The 25,422-nt window shown below is 44.3% G+C and overlaps 1 protein-coding gene across 5 annotated transcripts in view; it reads right to left on the reverse strand.

Moving 5' to 3' along the window:
- ANKRD26 (ankyrin repeat domain 26) overlaps window positions 1-25,422 on the reverse strand; it is a 107,215-nt gene that overhangs the window by 21,527 nt on the left and 60,266 nt on the right. For all 5 annotated transcript variants that reach the window (XM_040411513.1, XM_040411521.1, XM_040411504.1 and 2 more), the window contains 6 exons: window positions 25,009-25,145; window positions 24,119-24,262; window positions 23,266-23,296; window positions 19,152-19,275; window positions 16,930-17,143; window positions 1,105-1,288 (listed from right to left, as the gene is read on the reverse strand). In XM_040411513.1, coding sequence (XP_040267447.1) covers window positions 1,105-1,288; window positions 16,930-17,143; window positions 19,152-19,275; window positions 23,266-23,296; window positions 24,119-24,262; window positions 25,009-25,145 — 834 coding nt within the window. The remainder of the gene's footprint in view (window positions 1-1,104; window positions 1,289-16,929; window positions 17,144-19,151; window positions 19,276-23,265; window positions 23,297-24,118; window positions 24,263-25,008; window positions 25,146-25,422) is intronic.

Genomic DNA, 25,422 nt, shown 5'->3' on the forward strand with positions numbered 1-25,422 from the left:
CATAGTGACATAAAGCTGTCAGTATGATTCTGTAGAAATAAGGTCAAGCAGAGGCACATAGCATTATAAATCATGATAATGCCGTGCGCTTCTACAAGTCCAGAGCGGAGGATCTCACACACACATGGAGCGTGATTCCCGCAATGGACTCAATCGTGTGAAACCGCCTTAATAAAGACCAATTTAAAAAATGAATTTTAGCTCAAAAGGAGTACAATGCAATATTTTAAAAAAACTGCCCCCAAAAGGTGTACATAGTCTTTAATCCCTTAGCATAATTCTCCTCCTCCCCCCCCTCCCAGAGGCTGCTACTGAAGTAATTTCTCCCCAGCCCTGTCCTCGCCAACCTCAGCTCCCAGGCGAGTAAGCATTCCTCGGAGCTGTACTACACAACCTGTACTACTACGTCTACAGCGCAGTTACTGAAGCTGTTCTACATAAACTACACAGGTTCACTGGGACAGGAGCTGATGCACATGTGTGTCTGTGTGCTTTCCTGGTCCCATCAGAAGCACGAACACGATTTTAGGAAAATAGAAGCATGTTCCATGTGGAGCTCTGGCTGCATAGAAGTCAATGGTGCTTGTGTGAAAAATGCATGGTATCCAGATGCAATGCATTTTTCACTGATCGTTGCTAAGAGATGTAGATTGCCACATTGAATACAAGTGTAGATAAAACTGGTTAAACTTGTATGCAAAACCATCTGTTTCCTGAACAGATTCTGACACAATCCGTATCGTTTGTGTAAAAGCAGCATTACAGAAGTTTAAAGGGTTTCTATCACTTTGTTTCACATATTTAGCTGTCAGACACTAGCGATCCACTAGTGTCTGCTCTACCAAACAATCCTAAGAGCAGACACTAGCGATCCGCTAATTATGTGAAAACGAAGTGGTAGAAACCCTTTAAGTATAAACTACAGTACATGCTAGCAGATGGTATTCCTTTTCCTGACAGTGATACAAAGTTCTACCCTTTGCACCGTGTAATTTGATGGAGTTTTTCCTTCTAATGACAGGTCTCAAAAAAGCACAAATTAAAAACAAATTGGCTGGATGATCAAGATGGCAGAAGAAAACAAAATCGCTGTATGGAGAATACCTGCTTCATATTGTTCTTCAGGCTCCTCATTTCAAGTTCTAAATTTCTTAAGGTCAATTCGAGGTGTTGTTTCTCCTCCATCTCCTTACAACAGTGATCCTCCTTCTTTCTTAGTTGTTCTTTGCTCTTATCATACAGCATTTCTGCACTCTTTCTTTTTTCTTCCTCTTGCTTAAGGGTAAGCCTAAAAAAAAACAAGGTATGTTAAGGGAAAATGTGTGTGCTCCAGTTGTGATAACTAATTCAATGGAGGCACTGCTATAATTACTGTAAGGTACTGTTTTCTGTATCTACCAAGAGGGCAAAAGCCACAGAAGCACCCTCCTCTTGTTGGTAGACCCAGTCAGCAGCATTAACGTTAATTTAAAAATCTGTAGTCTCAAGATTAGTAACTTTTATGCAAAGGAATGTTTTCAATGCTCAAAAGGAGTTTCCAGGACTTTAATACTGATGACCTAACATCAGGATAAGTCATTAGTATCTGATCAGTGGGGGTCCGACAGGTGAGACCCCCCCGCCGATCAGCTGTTTGACAAGGCACTGGAACTGCTGTGAGCACCGTGGCCTTCTCCATGCTTACCAAGCACAGTGCTTTACATGGTGTAGTGGCTGTGCTTGGTATTTTGCAAAGCCCCATTCACTTCTATGGTGCTGAGCTGTGCCGAGGCCACGTGACTGTTGAACGTGTCATCACTGGCCTAGGAAAAGCTGAGAGAAGGCTGCGGCAATACTGCTAGCAAAGTTGCCTTCTCAAACAGCTGATTGGCGGGGGGACCCAGGTGTCGGACTCCCATCAAAATCAGATATTAAGGATAGGTCACCAGTATTAAGGTCTCGGAAAACCCCTTTAACCCCTTCAAGACCAAGCCAGTTTTCACCATGTTTCACTTTATGTGGTAATATCTCTGGAACGCTTTTACTTATATAAACGATTCAGAGACTGTTTTCTCGTGACATATTGTACTTCATGTTAGTGGTAAATTTGAGTGAATCTGTTTCATCTTTATTTATAAAAAAATTCTAAAATGTACTGAAAATTTTGAAAAATTCACGATTTTTTTAATTTGAATGTCTCTGCTTTTAAAGCAGATTGTGATACCTCATAAAATAGTTGTTACTGCACATTTCCCAGATGTCTACTTCATGTTGGCATCATTTTGTAAATGTCATTTTATTTTTTTAGGACGTTAGAAGGCTTAGAATTTTAGAAGCAATTCTTAAAATTTTTAAGAAAATTTCGAAAAAACCCACTTTTTAAAGGACCACTTCAGTTATGAAGTCACTTTGTGAGGCTTACATAATAGAAACCACCCATAAATTACCCCATTTTAGAAACTACACCCTTCAAGTAATTCAAAACTGATTTTACAAACTTTGTTAACCCTTTAGGTGTTACACAAGAATAAAAGGAACATGGAGGTGAAATTTCAAAATTTCACTTTTTTTTTTGTTGCAGATTTTCCATTTTATTCTAGTTTTCCCTGTAACACAGCAAGGTTTACCAGCCAAAGAAAACTCAATATTTATTACCCTGATTCTGCAGTTTACAGAAACACCCCATATATGGTTGTAAACTGCTGTACGGGCACATGGCAGGGTGCAGAGGGAAAGGAGCGCCATATGAGTTTTGGAGGGCAGATTTCACTGGGATAATTTTAAGTTGCCATGTCACATTTGAAGACCCCCTTATGCACCCCTAGAGTAGAAACTCACAAAAAGTGACCCCCTTTTGTAAACTACGGGATGACGTGACAGTTTTATTGGTACTGTTTTTGGGGTACATATAATTTTTGATTGCTCGATATTACGCTTTTGTGAGGCAAGGTTTGTTTTTTTACAGAGTTTTCCTGACAGGATAGATGATGTGTTGCTTTTACCAAATATGTGTATTTTTTTCTGTTGTTTCAGTTTTACAGAAAGCATTTTTTTTTAAACAAAAATAATATTTTTGTGTCTTCATTTTCAGAAAGCTACATTTCTTTTTTTCTGCCGATCGTCTTGTGCAGGGGCTTTTTTTGTGCAAGAAAAGCTGACATTTTTATTGGTACAATTTTTGGGTACATGATTTTTTGATAATTTAATGGCTTTTTTTTTTACTTTTTAACAGCGTTAAACTGAGGGGGTAGATAATGTGATATTTTTATAGAGCAGGTTTTTACGGACGCGGCGATACCCAATATGTCTTTTTTTTATGTATTTCCGTTTTACACAGTAAAAGCATTCTTGAAAAAAAAAAAAATCATGTTTTAGCATCTCCATTTTCTGAAGGCCATTTTTTGGGGGGGGAGCGATTGTCTTATGTAGGAGGTTCATTTCTTGCAGGAAGAGATGACGGTTTGATTCGTACTATTTTGGGTTGCATATGACTTTTTGATCACTTGGTATTACACTTTTTGTGATTAAAGGTGACAAAAAAAATTGCATTTTTTGCACAGTTTTTATTTTTTATGGTGTTCACCTTAGGGGGCAAGTCATATAATATTTTTATACAGCAAGTCATTACGGACGTGGAGATACCTAATATGTCATTTTTTTAAATTTTATTTCAGTTTTACACTATAAAAGCATTTTTGAATAAAAATAAATCATGTTTTAGTGTCTTCATTTTCTGAAAGCCATGTTTTTTTTTTAATCTTTTGGGCGATTGTCTTAGGTAGGATCTCATTTTTTGTGGGAAGAGATGACGGTTTGATTAGTACTATTTTGGGGTACATAGGTCTTTTTTTTTGTTGAACAATAGTTTTTATTGAGAAAACTATTAAATATACAAAACAGAATGTATAAATCTGGTGAAGTACAATACAATTAAAATATACAACATACTGTATTCCAGATAGGATGTCACATGTTATATAGTATGTGGAGTAAGGAATAATGAGACTCTTACCCAATAATCTGAGAGGAATAATAAGGATTGGGGTAGGAGAAGTATGGGAAGGGGAAGTGGGGAGGCAGGGGGAAGGGGTGGTAGAAATTATAATTATCCACGGACATGTGGATAAAGGGTGGCATAATGTAGTTCCTTATATAGGGGTACCTTATTTATTTTCTTATATAGGAGTCAGCAGGGATATTACAGTTTTTGTTGTCTAACCAGGCTTTCCATCTGTGATGGAACGTAGATTTGTGATAGTTCGTGGAAGACCATATACCCTCAAACCAGCAGTTGTTCGTGGAAGACCATATACCCTCAAACCAGCAGTTGTTGTCTAATTCTCTAGTAATTCTATAGATTGATGGAAAAAAAAATTCTTTCCAGTTTCCATTATGAAGCTATTTTGTTACGGGTAACTATAAGCCAATGTATAATGATTGATCTGTAATGAGCAGGAAAGTCATTGATTCCTATGGAAAGTAATGCTAGCTCTGGGGAGGGCGTAAGCGTATACATACAAATTTTTGACATCAGTTCAAAGGTTTGATTCCATAGATGCTTTACAGAAGAACATTCCCACCACATGTGAATATAGCTAGCTAAGGAAGTCTGGGATCTCCAACACATAGGAGACAATTCTGGAAAGATCTTGTTTAGATATTGAGGAGTTTTGCACCATCTATATAGAATTTTTCTCGCACCCTCTAGGTGACCTGCGCATCTAGATAGTTTTGAAGTCACAGTGAAAGCTTCACGCCATTGTGTATCAGAGGGGGTTTTATTCAGGTCTGACTGCCATAAATCAATAATGTGAGAAAGAGGATCTGCCTGCCCACTTTTCATTATTTGATAGCCTTTGGAGATATCTTCTAGATTGTCAGATAAAGGTAACAACCAGTCATGAAGCTTCGAGGTTGAGCATTCGGATATAAATATCTTAGGGGATTGGAGCAAATGTCTAATTTGCAGAAATTTATAGAAGTCCTTATTAGGAATGTCATATTTTTGTTTTAGGTAAGCAAAGTCTATAAAAATGTTATGCCAAAATTGGGAGATAGTAGATATCCCCAGTTTTTCCCAATGATTAAATAGAAAATTTTGAAATAGCTAGTTCACAAATTTTCAACGGAGTGGAAGAGAACGGAACAGGCAGTAACCTCTCTCCCCTAGTAAGGGGATTCCAGATATTATAAATAGCTTGTATGCATATTAAAGGACTTTTTAGTTTAACATTGAACACACTTTGAGCTGTAAGATGAAGGCTAATGGGTGAATTCCCTAAAGATTTTTTTTTCTATGAGTACCCACTTTTTGGTTGGATCCTCTGAAATTAGAAGTCTTAATTGATCTATAATAATAGCTTAAAAAAAATTGAAGGGTTTCTGTCACCAGATTTAACCCTATTAAGCTAGCTGACATTAGCGATGTGCTAATGTCAGCTAAACCTAACTAACCTATTCCTACTTTTATCTATGCCCCCGTTACGACAGAAATCTAACTTTTATAATATGCTAATTAGCCTCTAGGAGCAGGGGGGGCGTTGTTCCTGCTCCTAGAGGCTCCGTTCTCCCACCTTTTTCGCCTCCCTCCAAGTCCTGATTGACAGGGCCAGGCAGCGCTCGCATCAGTCTGCCAGCCTTGTGCTCTGGTGCAGGCGCAGTGAGGAAGTGAGAAAGCAGCCTGCGAGTGTCTTTCCCTCACCGCGCCTGCGCCGAATGCTGAACGGCGCGAGATTTCACCAGAACACAGGGCTGGCAGACAGATGTGAGCACTGCCTGGCCCTGTCAATCAGGACTTGGAGGGAGGCGACAAAGGTGGGAGAACTGAGCCTCTAGGAGCAGGAACAACGCCCCCCCCCCCCCTGCTCCTAGAGGCTAATTAGCATATTATAAAAAGCTAGATTTCTGGCTTAACGGGGGCATAGAAAAAAGTAGGAATAGGCTAGTTAGGTTTAGCTGACATTAGCACATCGCTAATGTCAGCTAGCTTAATAGGGTTAAATGTGGTGACAGAATCCCTTTAAGTCCTCCAAGGGCTAAAGGTTTATATAGTATGGAAGACTTAACTCTCGATTTGATCCTGCCCCATATGTGATGGTTTAATATGGATTGCAATTTTTGTAGGTAACTGTTGGATAGAGAGATAGGAACATTTCGCATCATATAAAGTATCTTAGAAAGAACAACCATTTTTATTTATTGCCGTCATTTTGCCCAACCATGAAAGGGAATGAAGATTAAGAGTATTTATCTAAGTCTTGATTTCTTCATAAAAGGGGGTATAATTAACTTCAAATAATTTGTTGGAGGGAAATGCTAGTTTAATTCCTAGGAAACATAGGGCAGTAGTTTCCCCAAGTGTGAGAGATTTTCTTTTAAAGTGTGGCTTGATAGGCCTGAATTAAGCATTTGGGACTTATTTATATTGACTTTGTAATATGATACACAGCTGAATTTATCTATAATATTATTAATGGCTGTACGTGATGTTAATGGGTTTGAGGTAATAATGAGGACGTCGTCCACAAATAGGCCTATGCGATGGTCTTGAGAACCTACAGTTATTTCTTTAATATGGGGAGAAGATCTGATATGTTCAGCAAATGGTTCCATTGATAAAGCAAAGATTAGCGGTGACATAGGGCAGCCTTGCCTGGTTCCATTTTTGATATTAAATGGTTTAGATAGAAATACCGATGAGTATACTGCTGCACTCGGGTTAGAATATAGTGCCATTACAGCTGAGAGAAAGAAGCCAGAAAATCCAAATTTCTTCAATGTTTCTTTCACATATCAACAATGTATCCTGTTGAACGCCTTCTCTGCATCCAATGAGAGAAGCAGAGAAGGCGTTCAAGATTGATATGCCACATCCATCAGGTTGATAAATCTCCTAGTCCCATCAGAAGATTGTCCAGCTAGGATTTTAGCATACATTTTTAAAATCTTGGGGGATTTCGCCTTGGGTAGCCAGTAAGTTGAAAGTCCTAACTAAGTAAGGGGTTAGTATTGTGAAAAATGTTTTGTAGTATTCGTTGGATAGGCCACCTAGGCCAGGTGTTTTGTTAGATTTCAATTTATGGATAGTTTTTTGTATTTCTGCGGTCGTTATTTTATAGTTAATTTCTTGGCATTGTTGAGGAGACAGTGAGGGCAGGGAAATCTCATCCAGGAATTTATTAATGAGGGACAGATTTGGTTGGATAGCATTTTAGCAAGTTTCTAAATTATATAGTTCTGCATAATATTTGGCAAATTCTTCCAAAATTAATTTGGGATTTATTTTATTTTTGTCGAATAAAAACGAGATTTTTGTATAACTTACCAGTAAAATCTCTTTCTCGCTCTTTCCTTGGGGGACACAGAAGACCTTGGGTATAGCTCATCTCCATAGGAGGCGTGACACTAAGTGAAGACTGTTAAGCCCCTCCTCCACAGCTATACCCTCAGCCTGGAGAGAGAGACTGCCAGTTGCGTGTCCAAGCAGTGAGAAAAGGCAAAGTCCAACAAGGAACCAACAAGCCAACTACCCAACGGGTAACACAAACTCGGAAACCGTGTAGAGAAAAACAATGAATGGGTGGGTGCTGTGTCCCCCAAGGAAAGAGCGAGAAAGAGATTTTACTGGTAAGTTATACAAAAATCTCGTTTTCTCGCCCAGTTTCCTTGGGGGACACAGAAGACCTTGGGACGTTCAAAAGCAGTCCAAAAGGGGAGGGACCACAGCTCCAAGGCGAAGCACCCGAAGGCATCAAGGAACCGCCGCCTGCAGACCCAGGCGGACCAAAGCAGCATACGCCGAAGCCAGAGTATGCACCCTGTAGAACTCTGTAAAGCGTGCAAGGAAGACCTGTGGCCGCCTTGCTCAAATGCATGGCCGAAGCCCAAAGACTCCGGCCCAGGAGGCACCGACCGCTCTGGTGAAATGAACGGTGACAGCAAAGGCAGAATCCTGCCCTCGGTGCGGTAACCTCAGCAATAGCCAATCTGATAAAGCGGAGGAAAACCACCCTGGAGTCCGTCAACTCTAAGCGCGGACCTCCAGGAAACCCAAGAGACCGAACGTCGACAAGAGTCGGAGATCTCCAAGTAAAAACCGGCAAGGCCCAAACAACGTCCAAATCGGTGAAGTGTTGAAGCGAAAGGCAACACCACCTTCAGAAGGAAGGAACGGGATGTAGAAACAGCCCTGTCCTGGGAAAAGACAGAAGGCTCAGAACAAAAAAAAAGGGGCCATTCAGGCACCCGTCAGAGACACGACTGATACGGAAACACAACCGTACAGGACAGGCGGGGTAGAGAGAACTTCTGTAACGGCTCCAAGGAAAAGATTGGAGCGCCGAGAGCTCAGTATGTAGTTCCCAGGGCGGTACCGAAGGACAGTACAGAGGAACCCAAGAGCCATTTCGAGTAAGAAGGTCTTGACAGGCCCAGAGGGCCGGGGAACGCTGGAAGAGGAAGAACAGCGCTGACACTTGACACCTCAAGTAAAGGAATCTCAGTCCCAGGTCCAGGCCGGACTGGAAAAAAGACAGAACCATGGGGAGAGAAAAAGTCAGAGTGGGGAATGCACAGCTTCCCACAGAACCCCAGACAAAAAAAAAAAACCATAAAGTCTTACGACAGATCCTGGACGAAAATACAGCCAGGAGCGGACAATAGCGAACCCGCTGGAGTCGCCTGGCAAGCGGGCGAAAACCCAATGTGATCAGGCGCAGACCAGTAACACGGGCAGAAGTCGACAAAACTGGTCCAGTCGGCCCCCGAGCAACGTTGTCCCGTATCCACCTGAGTGGGGGAGCAGAAGGACAGACGGAACGGAACCAAAGGGTCCGCCCAGTATCCGCCAGATGCCAGGACAAGACAGGCTAAAGTCCATGCTGATGTAGCCATGTTCTACAGTCCCGGTGTGAGAGATCAAAGGACAATCTGGACCGAAAGGTAGTCCCCCCAAGTTACCGAGAAGGTAAGTCTACAGCAGGACCATTGTCTTAGAATGGACCACGCAATCTGCACTCAGCGGGAGGACAGAACGCGGTAGACTCGGTAAATAAGCACAGCCAATACAGCCAGTGTGAACAAGGGAGACAGTACGAGGCCAAAAGGAACACCGGAACCATCCACATGAACAACCATGCTCTCCCCAGAGGGGAGGACAGTGAAGGAACAGCCTCTGAAGTCTGGCGGGACAGAAGCCACATCGGAGTGATCTGTACCGAGCGGGAGCCAAACAGAGCCAGCGAGATAAGGTAGTCGAGACAGAGGCCGGCATAACACCCTCCAACCGAACGGAGGAGTGGGCAACAGGGAAGCCATAGGACAGCTCAAAAGCAGAACCCTGCTACACTGTGAGACGCCCGGTTCACCGCCTCGCAGAAGGCGAATACCCTGAAGAACCCAAGGTGGAGGTCCTCCGACCTGGGTAATCGAGCACCCAAGAGAATTTGGGTGACCTTCCCGAGAAAAGCGGCCCGCACTTGGTAGCAGATCAGACTGAAGCGTAGAGGCGCCAAGAGGAAGGACTCATACCACACTACATCCGAAGAGGAGGAAATTTGAGCAGGCAAGGGAACCGCAGTCCTGCCAGAGCCAACAAAGAATTCGAGGGGCGCTCCAGACAACAGCACTCTCGACCATGTGACCACTAGCGCAGGGAAGCAATACCGCGGAAGGACGAATGGGCACGCATCTAGGAACCACGAACACTCCCTGGGATGAAGGGCCAACTAAATGAATGAGTACCACCCAGCTCCGTGCAGCATAGAGCAAGTAGAGCCCGTCCGGGTCAGGTGGACAGAATGAACTCCTTAGAGACGAGTGCAAGGCTTGCGGCAAGCATCGTATCCCAAGAAAACAAAAGTATGCCGCAGGAAGCAGATGAGGCATACGTACGAGCAGCCCGTAAGCAGTGAGAAGGCCAACCCACCTACAGGAGGAGAAGGCATACACGGCCCAAACAACGCACAAGAACGTCCGCTCACTGCAAAAGGTTAATTCAGCGAAAAAGGGGGCTCGCCACAGAGTGCCACAGCATGTACGTAATTGCAAAGTGCAACCTGCAAGGGAGTTATGCACAAGCCTAGTATAGCATGCGATGGAACGCAAGCAGTCCGCCCCGAAAGGGGGGGAAATTGTATCTGGCAAACTGCAGTCGGCAAGAGTGCAAAGGCCGGTCCCAAAAGGGAGTGATGCCTAAGGCCGTACCTACTTCAGAGAAGCAGGACATACCATATAATCCAGCAGGAACGCAGGAGGTCCACCTAGTGAAAGGGGAACATGCACAGGGTTATCCTAGCATTAAGTGAGTGTGCAATAATACACCCAACACTGACTTAGCGAGAGTGCAACTACTCTGCCAATGAAGGGGGACATGTACAAGTCCAGCACAGCCATACAAGGACAGCCGTGAATCTCATGAGCGTGCCAAATTCTGCCCATGGAATGTGGGGTGGTCACGCACAAGGCCAGCACCGTATCCAATGGGAGTGCAAGCGTTCCACCCATGTTAGAGGGCCATGCTCATGGCCAGCAAGGTATCCGGTGAGAGTGTAGCATGCCGCCCAGACAAAAAAGGGGGGGTAATGCACATGGCCAGCATCTCATCCAGGGAGAGTGCGTGCACCCGCCATGTATGGGAGTCATACACATGGCCAGCAACGTACTGGTGAGAGACAAACACAGTCAGTGAGAATGTGTGTATGTCACCTGAGGAAGGAAGGCATGCCCATGGCAGGCAGCGAATCCAGCGAGAGTGCGTACACCGCCCACGGAAGAGGGGTCATGCATATGGCCGACAGCGGATCCAGCGAGAGTGCAAGCACCCCGCCATGTATGGGGTACATGCACATGGCCAGTAACGTACCTGCGAGAAAACACCACAGACAGAGGGATGTATGTATGCTGCCTGAGTCATGCCTATGGCTGGCAGCGAAATCAGTGAGAGTGCAGCATAGTAACATAGTACATAAGTACATCATAGCCCATCAGAGAGAGTGCAGCGTTCCGCCTATGGAAGGGGGTCGTGCACATAGCCAGTACCGTATCCGGTGAGAGTGCAGTATTCCGCCTAAAAAGGGGGGTCATGCACATGATCGGCAACTAGTGAGAGCGCTGCCTTCCGCCCATGGAAGGGGGTCACGCGCATGGCCGACAACGAATCCAGTGAGAGCGCTGCGTTCCGCCCATGGAAGGGGGTGACGCACATGGCCGGCAGTGAATCCAGCGAGAGTGCAGCGTTCCGCCTAGAGAAGGGGGTCGTGCACATGGCCGGCAGCAAATCCATAGAGAGAGTGCAGCATTCCGCCTATGGAAGGGGGTCGTGCACATGGCCAGCACCGTATCCGGTGAAGGTGCAGTATTCCGCCTAAAAGGGGGTCATGCACATGGCCAGCCGGCAGCCAGGGAGAGTGCAGTATCCCGCCTAGGAGGGGGGGGGATGCACATGGCAGGCACCATAACTGGAGAGATGATGAATGCTGCCTACGGAAGGGGCGCATGCACTTGGCCAGCGCCGTATCCTGGAAGAGGGCAGGAAAACCGCCTAAAAGGGGAAATGCCCTAGCAGCGACGCAGGTTGGGAGCGCAACACTATGCCGCCTGTGGAAAGAGGGCATGCAGACATGCAGCACTACTGATGAGGCTGCAGCGTCCTGCGCAGTCCAAAAGAAATCTGTTATTATTATTATATATATTTATTATTATTTCTTTTTTTTTTTTTTTTATTAAAAACACAGCCTCTCTGAGGCTAAAGGGGTGCCACCATATAGGGGCACAGATAGTCAGGAAAAAGGGGGGCCAGCCATACAGGCCCATTGGGATCCGGCCTGTACCCAAAGGGTTAACATGGATCCGGCCTGGAGGGCGGCGCTGCGATCCCCTGGGGGCGGAGGAACCTCCCGGCGGGAAAAATTCGCGCCTGGAGAAGTTCCCGCCCCCTCCACCAGAGGCCGGAATTTTGCGGCCTAGTAGGCCGTGAAGCCGGGGACTAAATTTGCGGCGCCCAGTATGTACCGCCAGGACCTGAGGCGGAGTGGCGCATCAAACCGGCCGCGGGTGCCCACCCCGTGGGCCGGTCGGAATTGCGGCCCAGCAGGCCGCGAAGCCTGGGCCAAAATTTGCGGAGCCCCACCGACCGGCACCGACGGTCGGCCGGGGCCTGCTGGGCCTAGAAGTCAAGCCCAAAGCCGGCCGCGGGAGCCCACCCCGCCGGCCGGAGGAGTCAGGGGCCCAGAATGGCGGCTTGCCGGCCGCGGGAGCCCACCCCGCCAGCCGGAAGAGTCAGGGGCCCAGAATGGCGGCTTGCTCGGAATGGCGGCTTGCCGGCCGCGGGAGCCCACCCCGCCGGCCGGAAAAGTCAGGGACCCAGAATGGCGGCCTAGCAGGCCGCGGAGCCTGGGCTAAGATTTTTGCGGCGCCCGGCCGCACCGGAATATCAATGTCGGCCGGAGGCGAGGCCTTACTCCACAGCCGTCAGGAGCCTCTGGCCTGGAGCAACACTCCGGTAGGAGATGTAGGGGGGGACCCAGAGACCGGGTGCCTGTGCTGATAAAGAAATAAACTATGTTGCCGCTTCTGTAGCTGGCTGTGGAGACAGCCACTGGCTGCATGTCCCAGGCAGGAAGGGGGCAGAAGGAGATTGCCGCTCTGCGGCACCCCAGGGGCCAGCATAGATCCAGCAGGGGACTAGAGGCCCAGTATGGGGGTCAGGCACGCAGGAGACCAGGGTGGGGGGGTGGGAGACGTAGGGCTGGAGAAGCCAATCTCTTACCACAGCCGTCTTCACCCTCGGTCCATTCCAGCAGGGTCGCCCCTTCAGCTACTGGCACCGTAGTGGCAGGACGCTGGAAGAGGGACTTGGCGTGCGGGCGACCCTTGTGCTGGCGGGATGTAGGGGAGCTGGGCTGCCCTGATCCACCTTGTCTTCTGTGGGGGAGGCAGCAGTGCGGGTGACCGGCACTGGCGCAGCTCAACCCCGGGAGAACAGAGAGGTCTAGTGCGTCTCTGTTATCCCTGATGATCTGGAACAAAAAGAAAAGAAAAAACTAAAATTTAAACAAGGAGAAACCAGCCCTGCAGAGCAGGGAGTGTCTTGCCTCCTTGGACACTAAGCAAAAACTGGCAGTCTCTCTCTCCAGGCTGAGGGTATAGCTGTGGAGGAGGGGCTTAACAGTCTTCACTTAGTGTCACGCCTCCTATGGAGATGAGCTATACCCAAGGTCTTCTGTGTCCCCCAAGGAAACTGGGCGAGAAAAGGGAATTTTGGTTTTAGCCCCTCTCTTTTTAATTCTATTAGCTAAAAGTTTGGAAGCTTTGTTGCTTTGCTAATAATGATCTGATGCGAGTTTCCTTAAGTGAAGTTCATATCTACTGTGTAAAAGTAAATATAATTGAGGTCTGGCTTTTTTTTAGCTTGTCCCCCAATACTGGGTTAAGAGTGTCTTTGTATTTTTTTTCTAAATCATGGATAGATGAAAGAAGGGAATAGGTAGTTTCTTGTCCGATTTTCTTTTGGATAGCCGCGTGTTTTAGGAAGTGACCCCTAATAAATGCCTTATGAGCATTCCATAGTGTGGAGTCCATGACAGCCATTATCATTTAAAAGTATTTTTTCAAGGTCTTAATAGAATCTGTATGAATTGAAGCTATTTGAAGTAAGGAGTTATTAAATCTCCATGGGGAATAAATTGTGTTATTAAACTGCTCACTTATTCTAAGAATTATGGGAGAATCATCAGACCAAGTAATATTCAAAATGTCAGATGATAAAATCTTTTGGAGTAGCCATTTATCTGTAATGGATAAATCCATACGAGAAAAGGAGTTATGGGGATAAAAAAAATTAAAAATTGTATAATCCTTTTTATTAGTGTGAAAGGAACGCCAAGTGTCGAAAAGGCCTTCGCTAAACAAAAATTCTTGCAGAGTGGGTTGTTTTTTAGAATAGTGAGGGGGGGTTTGATCTATCAAAAAAATGGGTCTGGGCAAATGTTGAAGTCGCCACAGATCAATAGTGACCCTTGTTTGATGTCTTGAGCTTGTTTAATGATTCTCTTAAACCTTAATTGATGGTTATTAGGAGCATATAGATTGATTATAGTGAATAAAGAGTTGTTGATGGAGCATACTATTATTATGTATCTGCCATCTTTGTCTATGACTGTGTCATGACATTGGAAGGAAACCGTTTTTAACACCTATTGCAATCCCAACTTTCTTATGTATAGCATGAGCGAAAAATAGATGAGGGAAAGACGGGTGATGTAGCCTGTGTGAGTCAGATGCATATAGGATGAGATTCCTGGATGCATATGATGTTGCATCTTTGTTTCCCAATTTCTGTCCAAAGAGTCGATCTTTTAAATGGGTTATTCAGACCCTTTACATTTAAAGACATAACTTTGATCCCCATTTTGAAAATAAATTAAAACTCATTGTGTATGTAAGTATAACATATACAGCATTATATAAAGACCTGTGGAACAACCAATATATCCATGGATACTGACTTGGTGAAGTAGATATATTGATAAGTGTCCAATTACATGGAAGAGTTCTCTGGTACAGTACACCATAATGATATCCAACGAAGGATAACCTATTAAAACAAATAAAAGAACAGCAAACTGGGACCCAGAGTCTGATCATTTGGTCAATTTGACACTTCTTACAGGAGGTGAAAAGTAGGTTTGGATTAGGGAGCGGTAGACACGAGATTATAGGATGTGTCTAATGTGGATACTTGTGTTGAATATAATGAGAAAATTCAAAGAGGATGTCAGCCATGAGAATGAGGTGAAGATGGTCCTACTTTTGTCCACTCTTGGGTTAGTGAAGTTGGTTTCTTTCTTGGAGGGGAGCCTGAAGGAGTCCCTTCTTTGATTTTTGTTTTCCTTTTGAGGTAAAGTGATATTCCATTTACGAAGCGCTTCTGCAGCCTCAGATGGAGATGAAAGGATACGAATTCTTATAGCGGACAATTAGTTTGACTGGATAGCCCCATTTATAAGGTATGTTATTTTACCTGAGTCACTGGAGAAAGATCTGTATATAGAGCCACGTTTTGAAATCTATCTGGAATGGCTTGTTTGTTTTGGGCTGCTTTCATCACTGCTTCTTTTAGGTAAAAGAAATGAACATCTCTGGGTACTGAAGCTGGTAAGGCTTTAGGCTTAGGGACTCTATGTGCCCTGTCAATTATTAGCTCAAGATTGGGAGTCTCTGGTAGATTTGCCACTATTAAATCTGGGAATCTTGTATGTTTTTTGGGATGTTTCTAAAGCTTATATTGTTCCGCCTGGAGCTGTCCTCCAGGTTCGCAATTTTTAATTTAATGACTGCTAGCTCATCTTCTACCACATTGTGGCCATCTACAAGAGTATTGTGGGCTGATACATATTCCTCCATTTTCTCCTCCAAATGAGCTGTACGCTCCGCTATTGATATTAGATCTGTATGGATTTGAATGGATTCTTTGAGATCTTTAAACATATTTTGCATGATGCTCAGAGAGATATTCAGACTATTCTGATCTTTATAAGTTCCGCTTTTTCTAGGGATAGCGAGGTAACATCTGTACTCACCACCACTTTGGATCTGCTATTATGTGCTGGTACATTTTGTTTCTTGGAAAGTGTACCTTCGGGAGACCTTTTCGGTGAATAGGAGCAGGAAGAATCTGCTGAAGAGAGATGTGCGCCATCCGACTGGCGGGAAAAGTCGCCATCTTGGATGAGTCCAGGCGCAGGGGGAAGAAAGCAGTTATTTTTTTAGGGCTTGCGCCTTTCTTTCTTCCTCTCGTCATCATCAGAGAGGGCTAAGGAGGTTTGAGGAGAGCAGGGGAGATCTTGGGACAATATAAAGAATCTCTCTTTGGGATATGCTCACAGCTTACATGTCTGCCTCTCCCGGCATCCGGCCACGCCCCCATATGTGTCTATTTGATCGCTTGGAATTACACTTTTTGTGATTTAAGGTGACAACAAAAAAAATGCAATTTTTTTGCTCAGTTTTTTTTACGCGTTCACCTGAGGTAGTAGATTATGTGACATATTTATAGAGCACGTTGTTACGGACGCAGCGATACCCAATATGTCTGTTTTTTATTCATTTGTGTTTTTAAAACACTATTTAATGGGGAGGGGGCTTTCCAATTTTTTTTATTATAAAAACTCCCCACATTTTTTATATTTGTCCCACTGTGGGACTTCATGTTTTCAGGGTTTAATCCCTGTTTCAATTCAGTACAATCCGTATTGTACTGAATTGAACTGTCAGCGTCTTACACAGTAAGACGCTGACAGTTGCCTAGGAAACCTAGTCCTCAGGCTGGATCTCCTGGGCTTCCGTAGTTGGCAGGCCTCGATGTCTGTGTAAGGCATCGGGGCTGCCATGGCAACCATGGGCCCCCTGTCAGCGGGGGGGCTGATGGAGTCAGAGGAAGCACCCTTCCTCTGTAAACCCTGCACGTGCAGTGGTCAGCGCTGACCGCGGCATGTGAAAGGGTTAATCCGCCGGCATCACCGCATACAGTGATGCTGGCGGATCCAGCAGGGACCCAGCTATCAGTAACAGCCGGGCCCGTGCTGCGGATCGGGTGGGTGCAGCTCCTGTACCCGCCCGATCACATCACATACATGCACGTGAGGATGCGGCAAGAAGCCGCATTCCCTCATGTACATGTACGTGACAATGCGTGAAGGGGTTAATCCATCTTAATAAAGGAAAAACTATTATTAAAAAAAGTTAAAGGTAACAAAGTCCAATGTGTTGGCTGTGTCTGATTAGACTTGACTATGTCACACACTAGAGAAATTTTTTATATTACAAGAGTACCGGTATTTTGCCTCCACTCATCAAAATTAGGACCCCACTGATACAAGTACTGATGACAGTAATAAAGAATAAACCATTTGTGCTCTATCTTTTAGCAGATGGATAAAATAATATTCAAACCTTAGATTGTTTAGGTCACTCTCCCATTCTACTTTGTGATGTTCTAACAAAAACTTGAGTTCTCTGTTTTCTTCCATAATTTGTTGCATTTCTTTTCGTTCTCTGCGCAATTTCTTTACTTCACGTGACAGGAGCGCACGGCGTCCCTTTTCTTTTTCTATTACTCGTTCATACTCGTGTAGAATATTTTGGATTTTCAAAGATGTCAAGGAATCTGAAACAAAATGAATAGATTTCATTTCTTTTTCCATTCCTGAACTATTTTTGCAGTGTGGCAGGACATGTTATCCTGCTGAAAGAGGCTACTACCATTAGGGAATCATTGCCATTAAGGGGTGCATTTTATCTGCAGCAATGATTACATGTCAAAGCAAACAGCCACATGAATGCCAGGATCCAAGGTTTCCCAGAAAAACATTGCCAAGGGCATCACACTTTCTTCACCAGCTTCTTCTCATAGTGCATCCTGGTACCATCTCTTCCCCAGGTAAGCGATACACAGGCACAAGAACATGATTTATCAGACCATCTTCCATTACTCAATGGTCCAGTTGTGTTGCTCACATGCCCAATGTAGGCACTTTCAGCAGTGATCAGCATGGGCACTGACTGGTCTGCAGCCTCATACACATCAAGCAGCAATGCACTGCGTGTTCTAACCTACCACACTGAGCAAGTCTGATCTGCCAAAAAGTGCCTATAGAGGAGGGTGAGCTTGGCAGATTGATATATGTGGGAGAAAGCTTCCCCATAACTCCTGGCAGCCCCCCCAGTATCAGTCTGCATATGGAGATAGCTGTCAGTCACTGAGTAAGACCACCCACTGGACTCCTAAGCACTCAAGACGTTACAAATGATATTTAATCGTTCCCCACAAAACGGTATCAATCTGCTCAGCTTATCCTGCCCTATTACAAGATGCCTGTCGATTGGATAAAATTTTCATGGTGCTTCACTATGTCTTCACACAGGCTAGCCTTTGCTACCTATGCACACCAATGAGCACTGGGTGCCCATGGCCCTGTTGCCGGTTTACCGGTTGTACTTTCTTGGATTGCTTTTCGTGGGTCTAACCACTGCCTACCGGCAAGACCCTACAGGACCTGCCATTTTGGAGATGCTATAACCCAGTCATCTATCCATCATAATTTGGTCCTTGCAGGATTTGCACTGTGGCTATTACTGTCATGGAAGATGGCTGCCACTTGGATGAGACACATTAGCTGAGTGACTGGGAAGATAGAAATATTGGACATTATTTATTAAAACTGTCCAGTCTCGCTGGCCCTTACCCACAGCAACCAATCAGTACAGATTTCATTTTTCCACAGCAATATGTTATACTATATTGACCCATAATTGAAATAATCAAAGTTAATATATTACTTAACTGCACTTGCATATTCTTTAATTATTCATTAGCAAGATTCATTTTTATTGCAAATGAAAATGAATTGCTTGTGATATTACAAGGAATACTGAGTCATGGTGCTGATGTGTAATGATCTTCATCTGCCAAGAGCAGCTCATTCAGTACTAAATGAAGACAGTGTACTAGGTTATCACACATACATTATTTATACTGAAAAAGTACCACTCAAAGAGAACCTGTCATTATGAAAATGCAGTGTAATCTGCTGGCAGCATGTTATAGAGCAGGAGGAGCTGAGCAGATTGATATATTGTTTTATGGGAAAAGATTCAGTAAAGCTTATTCATTTATATCTCAGCTTTTTCTGAACTCAAGACTTTCCATTTGGCTATTATCAGTGATTGATAGCTTTCTCTGTATAAGTGTGTCTATATAGATAACTGTCAATCACTGATAGTTGTACATAGGGAAGATGTTATCAGTGATTGATTGCATTCTCTTTGTAAGTGTGTATACATAGGTAGCTGTCAGTCACTGATAAGATTGGCCCCCGTGTACAACTGAGCTCTGAAAGAGCAAGGATTTAAGTCACAATTTCCCAGGAATCTTTTCCCATAAGACTATATATCAATCTGCTCAGCTTCTTCAGCTCTATAACATGCTCCCTGCAGATTGAGCTGCATTTCATGGAGACAGGTTCTCTTTAAAAACGATGGAGACCTTCACATCATCGAGCAGTATGACAAGAGATCTTGTTTTCCACTGTACATTCTTTTCTGGTTAAAAAAATCATAAGCCATATATTAAGATGGAGTTACTTTTAATTTCATCTTTACACTTTTTCCATTACCTTGGCCATCAAGGTTGAGTTGTTTGATTAGTAACATCGCATTTGTGAAAGCTGAAGTAGGTAATTCAGAATCTTCAGTGGCAGTGTCAGAGGACTGCGAATAATCAGCTACATCTTCATTAATCTGAGTAGGCAAAACAATTTATTTGAATATACATTTCATTTTTGTTCCTTATTAATCATGAAAAATAAAGCACTGCTTATAGAAAACGTTGTTCCTGTATAGAGTAATAAATATATATAAAAAAAGATGGACGTATATACGTATGTATTTATGTATGTTCTGCGATCACTCAAAAACACAACCATCGATTTCAATGAAACTTGGTACACACATCCATTGCTACCTGGAAAGAAATCTTGTGGGGTCACAGCTCTCTAGGACGTACCGTTCCTGAGATATTCCCAAAAAATGACCTGCATTAGCCAATACAAGCCTGCACGCCTTTCTCTTCATATCCCAACTGCCATACACACGGTCACATGTCCCTTATCAGCCAATAGAAGCTCGCAGGCCCTTAGTCTCCACATACACACAGTTTTACTCCAGGTTTCCATAACAACCCAGACATTTTTCTTCACTGCTGTAGGTCAGCTTTAGGCTAGGGCTACACGACGACAATAAGTCGCACGACACATAGGGCACAACTACACTGCTACATGTGTTGCACCAATTTTTATAATGATAGTCTATGGTGTTGCACTGCGACATGTGACATGCTGCGACTGCGACATCTTGGATGGATTTTTTGCAACTGTCGTGTCACAGTGCGACACCATAGCCTATCATTCTAAAAATTGTTGAGACAAAATGTCGCACGACACATGTCGTCGTGTAGCCCTAGCATTAAAGGGGCAGGGCTCTGTGGAGGTCACTGTTAGAGGCGTTCACTGTTGATGTTACTTTTAAGGGGGCAGGCCGCTGTGGAAGTCCCTGTTAAAGGGGCAGGCACTGTGGAGGTCGCTGTTCAATAGTGGCCCCTGCCAGTGGCGTACACAGAGAAGCAAGGGCCCCATAGCAAAGATAAAACCAGGCTCCCCACACAGGACACAAGGGTTTCTGTCTAAACCCTTTTCAATGACCCATGGGCCATTTTTCCACTGCCTCATTTGCTAAAAGTTATTCCTTTGAAGGGTAAATTCCTGACCAAGTTCTCACCTCCAGTAGAAGATGAGATAATCCCAACTACGACTGGGCCCCCTCTTGCCCTGGGCCCCATAGCAGTTGCCTGGTCTGCCGCTTAAGGGGCAACTGCTGTGGTCACTGTTAAGGGGGCAGGCCCCTGAGGAGGTCACTGTCAAGGGATTGGAGTGCTGTGACACTCACTGTTAAAGGGGGAGGCTGCTGTGAAGGTCAAAGTTAAGGGGATGGCCTGCTGTGGAGGTCCCATTTTAAAGTGGCAGGGTCAGTGTTAAGGGGTGGGGGACTGTGGAATTCACTGTTAAAGGGGCGGGGTACTGTAGATGTCACTGTTATGGGGGATACTGTCGATATCTTTTAACGACACACACAAACATTAAATGAAATAGATATACAAACGAAAAATGCAAATGTGATCACACACTACATCCAGCAATTTGCCTCCATGCTGGATGAGGCATTGGTGTACATTTTGGCCAAAGCGTAGTAAGCCACTCACCACGTCAAGGTCGCCTCTATTTGAGTGGTCCCTATGTGATGTATGTGGTGCACAACCACATAGTGATGTGCACCACATACAGGTTGTGCTGACCCAATTCCCCACATTTTTTCTTTGTAGTATATATTGGAGGCGTGGCGATCTCCTTGGAGTCATTGCACACCTGACCAGTCAATCTGTCCTGGAGGCTGGTTTTAAAGTCAGTATAAAACTGAGTCTGCTTATATAGAACCTACCAGTAGCCATTTGGCTCCAGGAGAAGTATATGGTGGGCTCAGCGTGCATGTTGGTACTTGCATCCCCGCATCCGATGAAAGCTGTAATGGCACCGGACGGTGTTAAAAGCAGAGTGTGCTTGGCGTGCACGCTGACCTGCATTCCCTGGATTTTGTGTGGCTGTCATGGCCCATAAACAGGTAGGAACTAGTGTTAGGGACCACTCAAATAGAGGCGACCTTGACGTGGTGAGTGGCTTACTACGCTTTGGCCAAAATGTACACCAATGCCTCATCCAGCATGGAGGCAAATTGCTGGATGTAGAGTGCTATCACATTTGTATTTTTCGTTTGTATATGTATTTCGCCATAGTGATGTGCACCACATACAGGTTGTGCTGACCCAATTCCCCACATTTTTTCTTTGTAGTATATATTGGAGGCGTGGCGATCTCCTTGGAGTCATTGCACACCTGACCAGTCAATCTTTCCTGGAGGCTGGTTTTAAAGTCAGTATAAAACTGAGTCTGCTTATATAGAACCTACCAGTAGCCATTTGGCTCCAGGAGAAGTATATGGTGGGCTCAGCGTGCATGTTGGTACTTGCATCCCTGGATCCGATGAAAGCTGTAATGGCACCGGACGGGGTTAAAAGCAGAGTGTGCTTGGCGTGCACGCTGACCTGCATTCCCTGGATTTTGTGTGGCTGTCATGGCCCATAAACAGGTAGGAACTAGTGTTAGGGACCACTCAAATAGAGGCGACCTTGACGTGGTGAGTGGCTTACTACGCTTTGGCCAAAATGTACACCAATGCCTCATCCAGCATGGAGGCAAATTGCTGGATATAGAGTGCTATCACATTTGTATTTTTCGTTTGTATATGTATTTCGCCATAGTGATGTGCACCACATACAGGTTGTGCTGACCCAATTCCCCACATTTTTTCATTAAATGAAATAGATTAAATATACCCGTGTGAAGCCGGGTCATTCTGCTAGTTCAACAATAAAAGAACCTCTATACGAAGAGTCCTCTGTATGAATGGAGCAGTAGTGCACATATGTGACCACAACTCCATTCACTGCTATGGAACTGCCAAAGATAGCTGAGCGCTGTACCGGCAGTCTGATAAGACCACTCTATCCACAAAGGAGACTTAGGGATCCCTGTACTTGTCATCAGTGGGGATGCCGGCAGTTGGACCCCCCCTATGCATAGGTTATAAATGTGGTTCATGGGAAAACCTCTTTAAAGGGGTTGCTCAAGTTATTTTATTTTGTTCTTTGTATGTGTCTAACTAAACAAATGTAAGTGGTTTTCAATTCACTTACTTCATCTACAGTCGCCCTGTTCTCTTAGTTAGCTGAGGTCACATGACCTGTGATGTCAGTTTCTTTTTCTGCTCTGATGACGTTCCGTGCACAAGCCACACTATGGGCTGTGCTGTTTAGTGTGATAAGCCACGCCCCCTGCACTGCCCAATCTGCTGGCTGAGCTGTCTACCCTGTGTCTCCCCTCCCACTGGATTCTTCAGGAAAGTTTAACCCCTTCTACCATCAGCAGCACAGACTCGGGTGTGGAGGCTCTGCCTCAGGTACTGAGCAGCTGCAGGGCTTCCTCTTCTCCAGGCACTGAAGAGATAAATGCTGTGGGCAGGATCTTCCCTCTCTCCTCACCCTGCAAATACAGAGCTGAAGGTGTTCTCTCCGAAGTATTCTTCTGCCGGCTGTGAACAGGTAGGGGGAAGATCCTCTGTGTATCAGCAATGTCATTGTACTTTATAGCTGGGACTTGTAGACCAACACATACAACATGAGTATTTCAGCAGTCAGACTGCAGGCACGGCAGCACTCCCTTTGCAGAGCAGGGGGAGAGTAAAGGCAGTCTTTGTTGACACCCACAAATATTCATGAGGAAACCCTCAGAGATTGCTGTTACACGCCCCTAAAGCTCTGCAACAGCATATAAACAAAGGGGCCAAAACACAACTAGGGAAATGAGTAAATATCTTTTTTTGTTTGGCCTACAACGTGCTTAGCTTATGTATATATTGCAGAACATAAGATTTACAGTGCTTTATTTTTTTAGATAACAACTTGACCAAAGACTATAACCTAAAGTTAAAGGGTCCAAGTTAATTATTTTTAGAAAAGATGGGTGACAACCCATATTTATTACAGCTTCCACAGAACTTGTACACATTTACAATTACATTGCACTCTAGCTTCTATAAATTAGACTTAAAACATAAATTTACCTTTTGTTTTTCTGTACGTTTACCAGATGACCTGAAGGAAATAGAACAGCGAAATAAGACAAAAATTCTATGATATTACATTATCAGTGTTAGTGCATTTGTTTAAGCTGGTCACACACATGAGATAGCTGCTGCATGAAGAACACAGGTCTCTCTCTCTGGACCCCTCCAAAAATAAACGGTTGTCAGGCACCTAATCCAACATCAAACATTTTCCCCTTCCAAACATCTACTTCTGAGGGGGCAGTTGACTGTACCACTCTTAGATCATTGGCAGACAGACTTTCATGTGCTCATCCAGCTTTACTGGGGTATATTAGATGATCAACCAGCTATTATGTGCATCAGATATAAGTAATAGAGTCCATATAGTGCCTTATAAATGTTGATCAAATGAATGAGAAGACAACAATTAACAGAGCCAGATACCGATTCAGATGGAGAACATAAAACATTTTTAGTATATGTCATTTAGAGAATTCCCTAACTTGCTAATGGCTGACCAGCCATCATGTGACACATTCACGGCAGTAAACATGAGTGGACAAAGCCTTCATTAAATGTCTACACCAAACAGGAAAAGGTCACCAATTAATAGTCGGCTACTGGGAAGAACAGAATCTAAGCACAGTCTGGTTCATCCAATATCAGCACAAGTTTTTGGTGCTGTAAAGTAAACGCACACTTCATAGAAGTACAAGTGTCAGACTTAGAAACGTGCTATCAGACTAGGATGTTGTTCTGGTGTGATGTTAGAAAGAGGTCTTTCACTACATTAACCTTTATGATGAATACTACAGGTCAATTTTGCTTCTCTCTCACATTTTTGCATGGTTTTGATATTTTAGTGTACCTCCCATCCTCCTCCTGTGAGATCTCACTTAGGCTGCTTTCATCAAATGCATCAAGCATGCTGCCATTCACTGGATGTTTTTCTTTTTTAGAAGGTGCTTTGTCATCAGCGTGGCTGGACATAGACTTTTCCACTTCATTATTCCTAAAGGAAATAAACAAGATGATCAGTAGATTGACTACAGAACATCATAACAACCAACAACAAAAAAGCTCATGATTTGGCTCTCCGTAGTTATGTTGCAATGCCAGTCAAACGGCTGGACGTTGAAAGTGTTTTCCAAGACTTTAACTGATTACCCATCCTCTGGATAGATCATCAGTGTCTGATTGGTGGGGGTCCGGCACCCAGGACCCCAGCCGATCACCAGTTTGAGAAGGTCCTGGCGCTCCTGTGAGCACCACAGTCTTCTCGTAGCTCAGCCTATGCCAGTGACATCACATTCATCGGTCATATGGCCTAGGTGCAGCTCAGTCCTATTTAAGTTAATAGGGCTGAGCTGCTATACCAAGCACAATTGCTGTACAATCAACGGCACTGTGCACGGTAAGCTGCAAGAAGATCGAGACGCTCACAGGAGCACCGGGGTCTTCTCAAACATCTAATCAGCAGGGTCCCAGGTGTAGGACCACCACAGATCCGATACTGATGACCTATCCTGAGGATAGGTCATCAGTTAAAAAGTCTCGGGAAACTATAATGTAGCTACCTTCAGTAGTAGGCAACACAGAGACAGCTTTTTTGCTCTTGGAAAAGAGCAGATCTACACATCACTTTTGATCAATTGAGCGATACCTCGAGTAAAAAAAAATAGCAATGCAATATGCTCGCCTATGTACAATCACACACCACTTGTGACAGCAATGTGGTATCACCACCACTTTATTTACCCTTTATGTGAGCTAGTTTTAGATTTTGCATTCAGTTCAATACGAGGCTCAACTTGCAGACCAGTCTTGTTGTCGCCACCTTTTGACTTCTCCGATTCTCCTTGCCTGCTTAGATTACCTCCTTGCTCTCTCCCAACCTACATAAAGTAAAAGTAAACCAAGAGTGTTATGGAATTAAAGACAAATGCACAAAAGACAAAATGAATGAAGGAAAAGTGAAGGACATAAAAAAAACCTACATGACAATGGATTAGAACATTTATGAGATTAATGAAAATGATCACACAACAGAAGCCGAGAACGAATATGAATCAAAAGCAGATCGCAGCACAGACTGAAGATGGAAAAGTAGCCGAAGCACACACCACAGCAAAATGACAGTGCAATGATAATCCTTTGTTTTAGAATTAATGA

This window comes from Bufo bufo, chromosome 1 (assembly GCF_905171765.1).
Source record: "Bufo bufo chromosome 1, aBufBuf1.1, whole genome shotgun sequence".
Taxonomy (NCBI): domain Eukaryota; kingdom Metazoa; phylum Chordata; class Amphibia; order Anura; family Bufonidae; genus Bufo; species Bufo bufo.